A 14,674-nucleotide genomic window follows, 5' to 3' on the forward strand; every position below is an offset into this window, starting at 1 on the left:
ACCACTACTACTACCACCATCACCATTACACTGCTATCATTACCATCACCCTACTACCCATACCACTACTACAACAACTACCATCATCAATACTACTACTACTACTACAACTACCATCATCATTACTACCACTAGTACTACTACAACTACCATCATCATTACTACCACTACTACAACTACCATCATCATTACTACCACTACTACTACTACAACTATCATCATCATTACTACTACTACAACTACCATCAACATTACTACCACTACTACAACTAACATCATCATTACTACCACTACTACAACTATCATCATCATTACTACTACTACTACAACTACCATCATCAATACTACCACTACAACTACCATCATCATTACTACCACCACTACTACTACTACAACTATCATCATCATTACTACCACTACTACAACTACCATCATCATTACTACCACTACTACAACTATCATCATCATTACTACCACTACTACAACTACCATCATCATTACTACCACTACTACTACTACAACTACCATCATCAATACTACCACTACTACAACTACCATCATCATTACTACCACTACTACTACTACAAATATCATCATCATTACCTCATCTACTACAACTATCATCATCAATACTACCACTACTACTACTACAACTACCATCATCAATACTACCAACACTACTACAACTACCATCATCATTACTACCACTACTACTACTACAACTACCATCATCAATACTACCACTACTACTACTACAACTATCATCATCATTACTACCACTACTACTACTACAACTACCATCATCAATACTAAGACTACTACTACTACAACTATCATCATCATTACTACCACTACTACAACTACCATCATCATTACTACCACTACTACTACTACAACTACCATCATCAATACTACCACTACTACTACTACAACTATCATCATCATTACTACCACTACTACTACTACAACTACCATCATCAATACTACCACTACTACTACTACACCTATCATCATCATTACTACCACTACTACAACTACCATCATCAATACTACCACTACAACTACCATCATCATCACTACCACCACTACTACTACTACAACTATCATCATCATTACTACAACTACCATCATCATTACTACCACTACTACAACTATCATCATCATTACTACCACTACTACAACTACCATCATCATTACTACCACTACTACTACTACAACTACCATCATCAATACTACCACTACTACAACTACCATCATCATTACTACCACTACTACTACTACAACTATCATCATCATTACTATCACTACTACTACTACTACAACTACCATCATCAATACTACCACAACTACAACTATCATCATCATTACTATCACTACTACAACTACCATCATCATTACTACTACTACTACAACTACCATCATCAATACTACCACTACTACAACTACCATCATCATTACTACCACTACTACTACTACAACTATCATCATCATTACTACCACTACTACAACTACCATCATCATTACTACCACTACTACTACTACAACTATCATCATCATTACGACCACTACTACTACTACAACTATCATCATCATTACTACCACTACTACTTCTACAACTACCATCATCATTACTACCACTACTACTACTACAACTACCATCATCAATACTACCACTACTACTACTACAACTATCATCATCATTACTACCACTACTACAACTACCATCATCATTACTACCACTACTACAACTACCATCATCAATACTACCACTACAACTACCATCATCATCACTACCACCACTACTACTACTACAACTATCATCATCATTACTACCACTACTACAACTACCATCATCATTACTACCACTACTACAACTATCATCATCATTACTACCACTACTACAACTACCATCATCATTACTACCACTACTACTACTACAACTACCATCATCAATACTACCACTACTACAACTATCATCATCATTACTACCACTACTACTACTACACCTATCATCATCATTACTACCACTACTACTACTACAACTATCATCATCAATACTACCACTACTACTACTACTACAACTACCATCATCAATACTACCACTACTAGTACTACAACTACCATCATCATTACTACCACTACTACTACTAAAACTATCATCATCAATACTACCACTACTGCTACTACTACTACAACTACCATCATCATTACTACCACTACTACTACTAAAACTATCATCATCATTACTCCCACTACTACAACTACAACTACCATCATCAATACTACCACTACTACTACCACCACCACCATTACACTGCTATCATTACCATCACCCTACTGCCCATACCACTACTACTACTACAACTACCATCATCAATACTACCACTACTACTAACTACAACTACCATCATCATTACTACCACTACTACTACTACAACTACCATCATCATTACTACCACTACAACTACCATCACCATTACTACTACTACTACTACTACAACTACCATCATCATTACTACCACTACTACTACTACAACCACCACCATTACACTGCTATCATTACCATCACCCTACTACCCATACCACTACTGTTTGGAATGATTAACAACAATAATAATAATAATAATAGTAAAAACAATAACAATAATAGTAATAATAAGTAAGTTACTATTTACTATGCAGTTATTATTCAGTGTCCCTCAGGCTATGGCAGGAAAATACATATTTGTCTGCAAGAGGAGCCATTGCTCCTTTGCCCATGAGTATTTTTAGTGTTTCCTCTGGGTTTAATAAGTTAAAATGTGGAATAAATGTAGTCTTTTCTGTGAATAATGAATCTCTTTGTGAGGAATATTTATCACAGTAAAGGAGAAAGTGCATCTCTGTCTCTACCTCCCCTGTTATGCAGTGACCACATACACGCTCCTCTTTGGGTAGCCATGTCTTTTTATGTCTGCCAGTTTCTATTGCCAATCGGTGGTCACTCAGCCTGTACTTGGTAAGGATCTGTCTCTGCTTCGTATCTCTGACAGAGTAGAGAATCAGCCAATTCATATTCACTGTTTACGGTCAGATAGCAATTTAGTCAGCAATGGTCAGCAGTGAGATGGTGTTTATTAATTAGTGTGTGTAAGGTGTATATATGGTCAGTAGTGAGATTGTGTTTATTAATTAGTGTGTGTGAGGTGTATATATGGTCAGTAGTGAGATGGTGTTTATTAATTCGTGTGTGTAAGGTGTATATATGGTCAGTAGTGGGATGGTGTTTATTAATTAGTATGTGTAAGGTGTATATATATGGTCACTAGTGAGATGGTGTTTATTAATTAGTGTGTGTAAGGTGTATATATGGTCACTAGTGAGATGGTGTTTATTAATTAGTGTGTGTAAGGTGTATATATGGTCACTAGTGCGATGGTTGGGGAGAAAGCCAATTTGACATTTACTTATTACATTTTTGTCTTGAAGAAAGGTTTGAATTCTTGAATTCAAAACGCTACAAGAAACCTTTCCCAAGTTGCTGTTTACGCAAATTCCCTTGTAATTATTGGGGTCTGATTTGATTCCACTTTTGTGGATAGGGGAGATTAGCCCCTGGTTCCAGACATCAGGGAAGCAGACAGAAGTTAAAACCATGTTGAGTAATTTAAGCACAGCATTTTGCAGCTTTGGTGTGCTGTTTTTCAGCATTTAATTTCTGATGTAATCTAGACAACAAGCCTTTGATTTTATAGATTTAAGCTTTTCATTTAGTTCTTGTTGGGTTATTGGGTAATCTAATGGATTTTGGTTTTTAATGACTGAGTCAAGGATGTTCAATTTTTCTTGAGTTTCTAATTGGTTCTGTTGCAAGTCTTTTTGTGGGATGTTTTTGTAAAGTTTATCAAAATACGTTTTGTATGGCTAATTCTTGTGGCGTTGTCATGCTTAAACCATCTCTCTCTGTCTGTCTCTGTCTGTATCTCGCTCTCTCTGTCTGTATCTCGCTCTCTCTGTCTGTATCTCGCTCTCTCTGTCTGTCTGTCTGTCTCTCTGTCTGTCTCTGTCTGTATCTCGCTCTCTCTGTCTGTCTCTGTCTGTATCTCGCTCTCCCTGTCTGTCTCTGTCTGTCTCTGTCTGTATCTCGCTCTCTCTGTCTGTCTGTCTTTCTGTCTGTCTCTGTCTGTCTGTCTGTCTGTCTCTGTCTCTGCCTGTCTCTGCCTGTCTCTGTCTCTCTCTCTGTCGGTCTGTCTCTGTCGGTCTCTCTCTCGCTATTGGTCTCCCTCTCTCTGTTTGTCTGTCTCTCTCTGTCTCTCTCTCTGTCTGTCTCTTTGTCTGTCTCTCTCTCTCTGTCGGTCTCTATCAGTCTCTCTCTCTCTCTCGCTCTCTCTCTCAGACAGACAGACTGACTGACTGACTGACTGTCTCTCTTTCTCTGTCGGTCTCTCTGTCTGTCTGTCTCTCTCTCTGTCTCTGTCTGTCTCTCTGTGTGTTTCTCTGTCTGTCTCTCTTTGTGTGTTCTGTTCCCACCCTTTCTCTTTAACTTCCTGTTCGTACAGCTTATGCCTCGCCTCCTACACTGCTTACCTCAACTTCAACACTTCTTCTTCTGTTGCCCATTATTTCAGTTTCTTACATCTTTTCAACCAAAGGCGGGCAACCTATTGTCTGTTAGTTAGAGGATTGTCTGTTAGTTAGATGATTGTCTGTTAGTTAGAGGATTGTCTGTTAGAGGATTGTCTTTTAGTTAGAGGATTGTCTGTTAGTTAGAGGATTGTCTGTTAGAGGATTGTCTTTTAGTTAGAGGATTGTCTGTTAGTTAGAGGATTGTCTGTTAGAGGATTGTCTGTTAGTTAGAGGATTGTCTGTTAGTTAGAGGATTGTCTGTTAGTTAGAGGATTGTCTGTTAGTTAGAGGATTGTCTGTTAGAGGATTGTCTTTTAGTTAGAGGATTGTCTGTTAGAGGATTGTCTTTTAGTTAGAGGATTGTCTGTTAGAGGATTGTCTGTTAGAGGATTGTCTGTTAGTTAGAGGATTGTCTGTTAGAGGATTGTCTGTTAGTTAGAGGATTGTCTGTTAGAGGATTGTCTTTTATTGTCTGTTAGAGGATTGTCTGTTAGAGGATTGTCTGTTTTGTTAGAGGATTGTCTGTTAGTTAGTTAGAGGATTGTCTGTTAGAGGATTGTCTGTTAGTTATTGTCTGAGGATTGTCTGTTAGTTAGAGGATTGTCTGTTAGAGGATTGTCTGTTAGTTAGTTAGAGGATTTCTGTTAGAGGATTGTCTGTTAGAGGATTGTCTTTAGTTAGAGGATTGTCTGTTAGAGGATTGTCTGTTAGTAGAGGATTGTCTGTTAGAGGATTGTCTGTTAGAGGATTGTTAGAGGAGTTAGAGGATTGTCTGTTAGAGGATTGTCTGTTAGTTAGAGGATTGTCTGTTAGTTAGAGGATTGTCTGTTAGTTAGAGGATTGTCTGTTAGAGGATTGTCTGTTAGTTAGAGGATTGTCTGTTAGTTAGAGGATTGTCTGTTAGTTAGAGGATTGTCTGTTAGAGGATTGTCTGTTAGTTAGAGGATTGTCTGTTAGAGGATTGTCTGTTAGTTAGAGGATTGTCTTTTAGAGGATTGTCTGTTAGTTAGAGGATTGTCTGTTAGTTAGAGGATTGTCTGTTAGAGGATTGTCTGTTAGAGGATTGTCTGTTAGAGGATTGTCTGTTAGTTAGAGGATTGTCTGTTAGTTAGAGGATTGTCTGTTAGAGGATTGTCTGTTGTTAGAGGATTGTCTGTTAGAGGATTGTCTGTTAGTTAGAGGATTGTCTGTTAGAGGATTGTCTGTTAGTTAGAGGATTGTCTGTTAGAGGATTGTCTGTTTGTTAGAGGATTGTCTGTTAGAGGATTGTCTGTTAGAGGATTGTCTGTTAGTTATTGTCTGTTAGAGGATTGTCTGTTAGAGGATTGTCTGTTAGAGGATTGTCTGTTAGTTAGAGGATTGTCTGTTAGAGGATTGTCTGTTAGAGGATTGTCTGTTAGAGGATTGTCTGTTAGTTAGAGGATTGTCTGTTAGAGGATTGTCTGTTAGAGGATTGTCTGTTAGATGATTGTCTGTTAGTTAGAGGATTGTCTGTTAGAGGATTGTCTGTTAGAGGATTGTCTGTTAGTTAGAGGATTGTCTGTTAGATGATTGTCTGTTAGTTAGAGGATTGTCTGTTAGAGGATTGTCTGTTAGTTAGAGGATTGTCTGTTAGAGGATTGTCTGTTAGTTAGAGGATGTTAGTTGATTCTGTTAGTTAGATGATTGTCTGTTATTGTCTGTTAGAGGATTGTCTGTTAGTTAGAGGATTGTCTGTTAGAGGATTGTCTGTTAGTTAGAGGATTGTCTGTTAGAGGATTGTCTGTTAGTTAGAGGATTGTCTGTTAGTTAGAGGATTGTCTGTTAGTTAGAGGATTGTCTGTTAGTTAGAGGATTGTCTGTTAGTTAGAGGATTGTCTGTTAGTTAGAGGATTGTCTGTTAGTTAGAGGATTGTCTGTTAGTTAGAGGATTGTCTGTTAGTTAGAGGATTGTCTGTTAGTTAGAGGATTGTCTGTTAGTTAGAGGATTGTCTGTTAGAGGATTGTCTGTTAGAGGATTGTCTGTTAGTTAGAGGATTGTCTGTTAGAGGATTGTCTGTTAGAGGATTGTTAGTTAGAGGATTGTCTGTTAGTTAGAGGATTGTCTGTTAGTTAGAGGATTGTCTGTTAGTTAGAGGATTGTCTGTTAGTTAGAGGATTGTCTTTTAGTTAGAGGATTGTCTGTTAGTTAGAGGATTGTCTGTTAGTTAGAGGATTGTCTGTTAGAGGATTGTCTGTTAGTTAGAGGATTGTCTTTTAGTTAGAGGATTGTCTGTTAGTTAGAGGATTGTCTGTTTGTTAGAGGATTGTCTGTTAGAGGATTGTCTGTTTGTTAGAGGATTGTCTGTTAGAGGATTGTCTGTTAGTTAGAGGATTGTCTGTTAGAGGATTGTCTGTTTGTTAGAGGATTGTTTGTCTACTATTAGCACATAAGAACCTATCGGTGTCGGAGTCGGTGTTAGCTAATTATAAGTGGCGAACGTTCATAAAGATGCCAGAATTAAGATATGACGTTTTTAAACTACGACATGAATGTAGCGCTAATAATTCAGCACAATCTACTTTTTCAAATTGCTGGGGTCTTGAAGATAAAACTGGGATCATGTGTACTCTGCTAATGACCATAAAAAAATAGTAACACAGCAATGTACAATACGGCGAACTTTGCTATTTTATGAATGAACGACATGACCCCAAAAAACGTATGAACATCTGCTCGTCTAACATCTCATTCCAAAATCATGGACATTAATATGGAGTTGGTCCCCCCTTTGCTGCTATAACAGCCTCCACTCTTCTGGGAAGGCTTTCCACTAGATGTTGGAACATTGCTGGGGGGACTTCCATTCAGCCACAAGAGCATTAGTGAGGTCGGGCACTGATGTTGGGCGATTGTGTTCGATGGGGTTGAGGTCAGGGCTTTGTGCAGGCCAGTAAAGTTCTTTCACACCGATCTCGACAAACCATTTCTGTATGGACCTCTCTTTGTGCATGGGGGCATTGTCATACTGAAACAGGAAAGGGCCTTGCCACAAAGTAGGAAGCACAGAATCGTCTAGAATGTCATTGTCATTGTATGCTGTAGCGTTAAGATTTCCCTTCACTGGAACTAAAGGGCCCGAACCATGAAAAACAGCCCCACACCATTATTCCCCCTCCACCAAACTTTAAGGTTGGAAATATGCATTGGGGAAGGTAGCGTTCTCCTTGCATCCCCCAAACCCAGATTCATCCATCCAGTTGGTGTGATTCATCACTCTAGAGAACATGTTTCCACTGCTCCAGAGTCCAATGGCGGCGAGCTTTACACCTCTCCAGCCGACGGTTAGCATCATGGTGATCTTAGTCTTGTGTGCGGCTGCTCGGCCATGGAAACCCATTTCATGAAGCTTCCGACGCACAGTTCTTGTCCAGAGGTAGTTAAGAACTCAGCAGTGAATGTTGCAACCGAGGACAGACTATTTTTACACGCTACGCGCTTCAGCACTCAGCGATTCCTTTCTGAGTTTGTGTGGCCTACCACTTCGCGGCTGAGCCGTTGTTGCTCCTAGAAGTTTCCACAGCACTTAGTTGACCGGGGCAGCTCGAGCATGGCAGAAATTTGACCAATTGTCTTGTTGGAAAGATGGCATCCTATGACGGTGCACGTTGAAAGTCACTGAACTCTTCAAGTACGGCCCATTTTACTGCCAATGTTTGTTTATGGAGATTGCATGGCTGTGTGCTTGATGTTATACACCTGTCAGAAACGAGTGTGGCTGAAATAACCAAATCCACTAATAGTGTTTAAGAAAATAGGGCCCTACTTATTTTATTTGGATAACCCCCTAAATATATTCTGCAGATGCTAAAACTATCACCTGCCCTCTGTTGATATGCAACGACTGGGATAAGGTTAGGGATAAATATATTTCAGCATTCACTAACTCAGGAAGCCTTTTAAACCAAATCTGTCCCTGTATGTATGTCATTGACAATTACTGTTACTAATTAATACATGTTCTCAGAGATTCAACGTGACATTCTTTGAATACTGCCAGTTGGGGCGTCAAGTAGCCCCGTGGTTAAGAGCGTTGGGCCAGTAACCAAATGGTCACTGGTTTGAATCCCCCAGCTGACGAGGTGAAAAATCTGTACCCTGGAGCAAGGCACTTATTGCTCCTGTAAGTTGCTCTGGATAAGAGTGTCTGCAAAATGAATGAGATGTCAATCAAGTGGCATTGTTATGAATGGCATCCTCCTAACTAGTGCTGTGTTGTATACAGGTGCTGTGATGGCTGGGCTACCTGGGCTGGCGGTTGTGTGGTTAATACTCCCTGTTCTGTGTTTAAAACTCATCTTGTGAGCCGCTATCATGTTTTTGCTATAACAATCTCGTGGAAAATTGTGATCGTTATTGCTATCCCATTAGAATAGCACAGTCAGCATTTCCGGATGATACATTCTGCCAGTGTGGGGCCCATCCATCAACAGTGGTGCAGAGTTGCAGTGTGTGTGTGTCCCCTGAGTGAATGAGAGCTCGTGTGTGTGTGTGTGTGTGTGTGTGCGTGTGTGTGTGTGCGTGTGCGTGTGCGTGTGCGTGCAAGAGATAGAGAGACACACACACTCAAATACAACAGCTTTGTGTTTAGTGAAAACTCTTAGAGAAAAAGGGATCAGACACCAAGAGAAACTCCCAGTATTATAATGGATGGGTGTATTAGCAGGCTGCATCCATCTTGTCAGCTTTGTAACAGAGCCACTCTATGCTAGGCTGGGTCAGGAAGCTCTCTCTCTTTCACCCCCCACTCCCTCTCTCACCCCCTCACTCCCTCTCTCACATTCTCCCTCTCTCACCCCCTCCCCACTCCCTCTCTCACCCCACTCCCTCTCTCACATTCTCCCTCTCTCACCCCCCCTCCACCCCCTCTCTCACATTCTCCCTCTCTCAACCCCCCTCCTCTCCCTCTCTCACGTTCTCCCTCTCTCACCCCCCCTCCACTCCCTCTCCCACACACCCTCCCTCTCACCCCACCACCCCCCACCCCCCTCTCATGTTCTCTCTCATAGGGCCCCCCCCTAAATATATTCCCCACTCCCTCTCTCACCCCCCTCCCCTCTCTCATCCCCCATTGACTCCCTCTCTCACGTGACCCCCCCACCCCCCTCTCTCACATTCTCCCTCTCTCACCCCCCCCTCCCTCTCCAGTTGCCCCCACTCCCTCTCTCACGTTCTCCCTCTCTCACCCCCCCACTCCCTCATGTTTTTCTCACGTTCTCCCTCTCTCACCCCCCCACTCCCTCTCTCACGTTCTCCCTCTCTCACCCCCCACTCCCTCTCTCCACTCCGTTCTCCCTCTCTCCCCCCACACCCTCTCTCACGTTCTCCCTCTCTCACCCACCCCCCCACTCCCTCTCTCACCCCCACTCCCCTCTCTCACCCCCTCTCACGTTCCCCTCTCACCCCCACTCCCCCTCTCACCCCCCACCTCACCCCCTCATGTTCTCCCTCTCTCACCCCCCACTCCCTCTCTCTTAGAGAAAAAGGGATCCCCCCACTCCCCTCTCTCACCCCCTCTCACCCCTCTCCCTCTCTCACCCCCCCCACTCCCTCTCTCACCCCCCCCCACTCCCTCTCTCACCCCCCCCCCACTCCCTCTCTCACCCCACTCCCTCTCTCACACCCCCCTCTCTCTCACCCCCCACTCCCTCTCTCACCCCCACTCCCTCTCTCACCCCCCTCCCTCTCTCACCCCCTCCCTCTCTCTCACCCCCACTCCCTCTCTCACCCCTCTCCCCCTCACCCCCCCCACTCCCTCTCACCCTCACCCACCCCCTCCACCCCTCCTCCACCCCCTCTCTCACACCCCCACTCCCTCTCTCACCCCCACTCCCTCTCTCACCCCCTCCACCCCCCACGTTCTCCCTCTCTCACCCCCCACTCCCTCTCTCATCCCTCTCTCACCCCCCACTCCCTCTCTCACCCCCCACTCCCTCTCTCACCCCCCTCCCTCTCTCACCCCCCCCCCACTCCCTCTCTCACCCCCCACTCCCTCTCTCACCCCCCTCCCTCTCTCACCCCCCACTCCCTCTCTCACCCCCACTCCCTCTCTCACCCACTCCCTCTCTCACCCCCCCACTCCCTCTCTCACCCCCCACTCCCTCTCACCCCCCCCCCCCCTCACCCCCACTCCCCTCTCACCCCCCACTCCCCTCTCTCACCCCCCACCCCCTCTCTCTCACCCCCCACTCCCTCTCTCACCCCCCACTCCCTCTCTCACCCCCCACTCCCTCTCTCACTCTCACCCCCCCTCCCCTCTCACCCCCCACCCCCTCACCCCCCACTCCTTCTCTCACCCCCACTCCCTCTCTCACCCCCACTCCTCTCTCACCCCCACTCCCCCCCACTCCCTCTCTCACCCCCCACTCCCTCTCTCACCCACCCCTCCACTCCCTCTCTCACCCCCCACTCCCTCTCTCACCCCCACTCCCCCTCTCTCACCCCCCACTCCCTCTCTCACCCCCACTCCCTCTCTCACCCCCCACTCCCTCTCTCACCCCCACTCCCTCTCTCACCCCCACTCCCTCTCTCACCCCCCACTCCTTCTCTCACCCCCCACTCTCTCACCCCCCACTCCCTCTCTCACCCCCCACTCCCTCTCTCACCCCCCACTCCCTCTCTCACCCCCACTCCCTCTCTCACCCCCCACTCCCTCTCTCACCCCCCACTCCCTCTCTCACCCACTCCCCCTCCACCCCCCCCTCTCTCACCCCCACTCCCCTCTCTCACCCCCACCCCCACTCCCTCACGTTCTCCCCCCCTCTACCCACTGATTGCAGGCCCATCATATCTCATTCTGTCAGGTGTGCTGGTGTAGTGAAGCCCCCCCAGAGGGGGATCCTGCCGTGTCGTACTCTCCAACTTGCTTGCAATGTTGACTGAGCGGAGCACTAATTTGTAATGAGATCAGAACTCCCACATGTAACCCACCTCCAGACTTCACTTCTCCCCAATCCAGCTCAGCTATTCATCAAAAAACTGCTCTTATTTTCCCCCTCGTGTTAGTTCCCTCTCCTATATTCTCTAGTCACAGCAGGGGGCCTGGCAGGGACGTGAGGTGGGATGCTGAATGCTACTTTAACTTCAGAGGCTTTTGTTTTGTGCATCTCTATGCTAAAGGGAATGAACTACTTTAAACTAAGTAAACAGTTCTTGTGTTTCCCAACATGGGAATGTCATCTTTTCCACACCCGAATCCCTCTAGTTACACAATCATTTGATAATGCGGTCAAATACCCTGGAATTTCCACTTGTTTCCCGAGAATCCCGAATACCCCAAAGGCCTAGAATTCCAAACTGGAATTCTTGAACCATGACTACTACACTGATACTTGACAGGGGTGGGTGTGACTGGACACTGAGAGACAATAAGAAGAGTAATTGTCCCAGAGTAACTCTTCAAAGACCTGAAGGGATGGAAAAAGCTATTAGTCTCACCTTTTGACCTGCACCTGTCAAAATGACTCAGAGTGGAGGGAAAATAGAAAAAGGGGCCTCTCTTCTCCCCATCTCAGTTACCTGGCACAAAATGGCTGCCTTGTTGCCTCAATGTCTCTCTCAAAATTCAGCCAGGGGTGGAAACAAAGAAGCGGTTGGCTCTACTGTTAATTTGAATTTCACTGTCCCCACTGTCTCTGTTTAAAGGATGTGTTATGACCCCGTCAATGGACATAAGAGTGTAGGGATCACTCTGAATCACTATCGGACCCTCTTTAACTCAAATCACATTACCAGGATCTGTTTTGGAAAAGCAATGACCCTCTGCTGTTTCCACAGTCAGATTGAATTTCAATGTACAGGCCAGACAGTGGAGTCTAATGTTTGGAATACTGAAGTGGTTTGTTTATCTGGTATGTAACGGGGAATAGAGTTATGCAGGCGGGGGTATGGATGGTGAGGTCATGGTCGGCCAACAGAAATCCATACGTTCACTGTCCCCTGGAGCTGGAATGCATTTCCCGTTGCCTGGCTGCAGTGCAGTAGAATAACACGGCGAGGTCAGACCTCTTTACACGACAGGTATTTCTGATTACACGGATGCAGATGAATGTTTTTTTCTCTCTGGAGATGATTATGTTCCAAGGTGCGCTTCAATCCAGGTCTCTGGTCTGGACCCCAACATAATCCTTTAGGTCTGGAATGTTAGCGACGATCCGGTTAAGCGCCAACGATAATGTCCCCAATATATCAAAACCGCCGTCAATATCAACATTCACAGCAGTGATTTGTGATGACACACAAAGTACCCCTGATTCTCCATTGTCTTTAATCCCCCATAGAGTATATTTCTACTATATATTTCACAGGTGTGCGCTTCACAATTCACTGCAGTCTTTGACAAAACTTCAAGTGGTCTGTAGAATGCTTACGGAGATCTTATGTGGTCACTGTTGATCCTTCAAGGCTTCCATAGTTCATCTCATGTTGAGTAGAGCTAGCAAAACCAGATTTGATCATGCTAACATGGTCAGTCATCAGTCATTTTTTATGTTTTTGTATGACATCACTGTATTGATATTTTCATGAAGTGGTTTTCCTCTGTTGTGTTTTGCAGGAAGTTCTACTACATCACCCTGCTGAGGGACCCTGTGTCACGCTACCTGAGTGAGTGGCGCCACGTGCAGCGCGGCGCCACCTGGAAGACGTCCCTCCACATGTGCGACGGGCGCACACCTACGCCCGAGGAGCTGCCGCCCTGCTACGAGGGTACAGACTGGTCAGGCTGCACCCTGCAGCAGTTCATGGACTGCCCCTACAACCTGGCCAACAACCGGCAGGTGCGCATGCTCGCCGACCTCAGCCTGGTGGGCTGCTACAACCTCTCCACGGTGCCCGATAAGCGGCGCTCGCAACTTCTCCTCGAGTCGGCCAAGAAGAACCTGCGCGACATGGCCTTCTTCGGTCTGACGGAGTATCAGCGCAAGACGCAGTTCCTGTTCGAGCGCACCTTCCGACTGCGCTTCATCCGGCCTTTTGTGCAGTACAACAGCACGCGGGCGGCGGGAGTGGACTTGGACAACGACACGGTGGCGCGCATCGAGGAGCTCAACGACCTGGACATGCAGCTGTACGACTACGCCCGCGACCTGTTCCAGCAGCGCTACCAGTACACTCGGCAGCTGGAGAGACGGGCGCACCGCTTGGCACTTCGGAGTCACGGGCTGGACCCCCGTGATTTACTCAGAGAGGAGGGTGGTGTGGGGGGCGAGGGGACAGCCAGGCTGCCCACAGAGGACTACATGAACCACATAATTAACAGGTGGTAGCCCCTATCCCATCCCACCCCAACCACCCACTTTCCTGATCTCCCCATTGTCTGGTATGGTGAGGTTGCATCAGAGTGAATGTTTAGGAAAGGTGAGATTTGGCACTTTTGGCTCGAGAGGAAGAAAGTTGCAGAGGATTGGGTGCTGCAGTGGCTTACCTACAGACTTTGCATGATGCGAGCTGTGGGTTGCAAACCAGATGATATCACTTCCCGCTACTGGATGACATAGTCCTTCTGATCTTCTTGGACTATGTGGAGAGGTCAGATCTTTGATTGGAAGCCCATGATAAACCTGAGTCACGGGGCTTTGTGATTGGAAGCCCATGATAAACCTGAGTCACGGGGCTTTGTGATTGGAAGCCCATGATAAACCTGAGTCACGGGGCTTTGTGATTGGAAGCCCATGATAAACCTGAGTCATGGGGATTTGTGATTGGAAGCCCATGATAAACCTGAGTCATTTGTGATTGGACGCCCAAGATAAACCTGAGTCACGGGGCTTTGTGATTGGAAGCCCATGATAAACCTGAGTCATGGGGATTTGTGATTGGAAGCCCATGATAAACCTGAGTCACGGGGCTTTGTGATTGGAAGCCCATGATTAACCTGAGTCGTGGGGATTTGTGATTGGAAGCCCATGATAAACCTGAGTCACCCTCTGGAGTTCTCGGAGCAATAACTGTCTCTACTTAAATTCCCAATGGAGCAAAAGAAAAAGGATGGATAATTCCTTTACAGAGTAAACAGACTTGTTTTACTTTCCTTTCTATGTCTTGGCCCAT

The 14,674-nt window shown here is 45.4% G+C and overlaps 1 protein-coding gene across 1 annotated transcript in view; it reads left to right on the top strand.

The window, feature by feature from the left end:
* hs6st1b (heparan sulfate 6-O-sulfotransferase 1b) overlaps positions 1-14,346 on the top strand; it is a 100,599-nt gene extending 86,253 nt beyond the window's left edge. The window contains exon 2 of the mRNA XM_064949529.1: positions 13,179-14,346. Within this exon, the coding sequence (XP_064805601.1) occupies positions 13,179-13,890 (712 nt within the window). The 3' untranslated portion in view covers positions 13,891-14,346. The remainder of the gene's footprint in view (positions 1-13,178) is intronic.
* Positions 14,347-14,674: the final 328 nt, after the last annotated feature.

Source organism: Oncorhynchus masou, chromosome 30, assembly GCF_036934945.1.
Source record: "Oncorhynchus masou masou isolate Uvic2021 chromosome 30, UVic_Omas_1.1, whole genome shotgun sequence".
Lineage (NCBI taxonomy): Eukaryota > Metazoa > Chordata > Actinopteri > Salmoniformes > Salmonidae > Oncorhynchus > Oncorhynchus masou.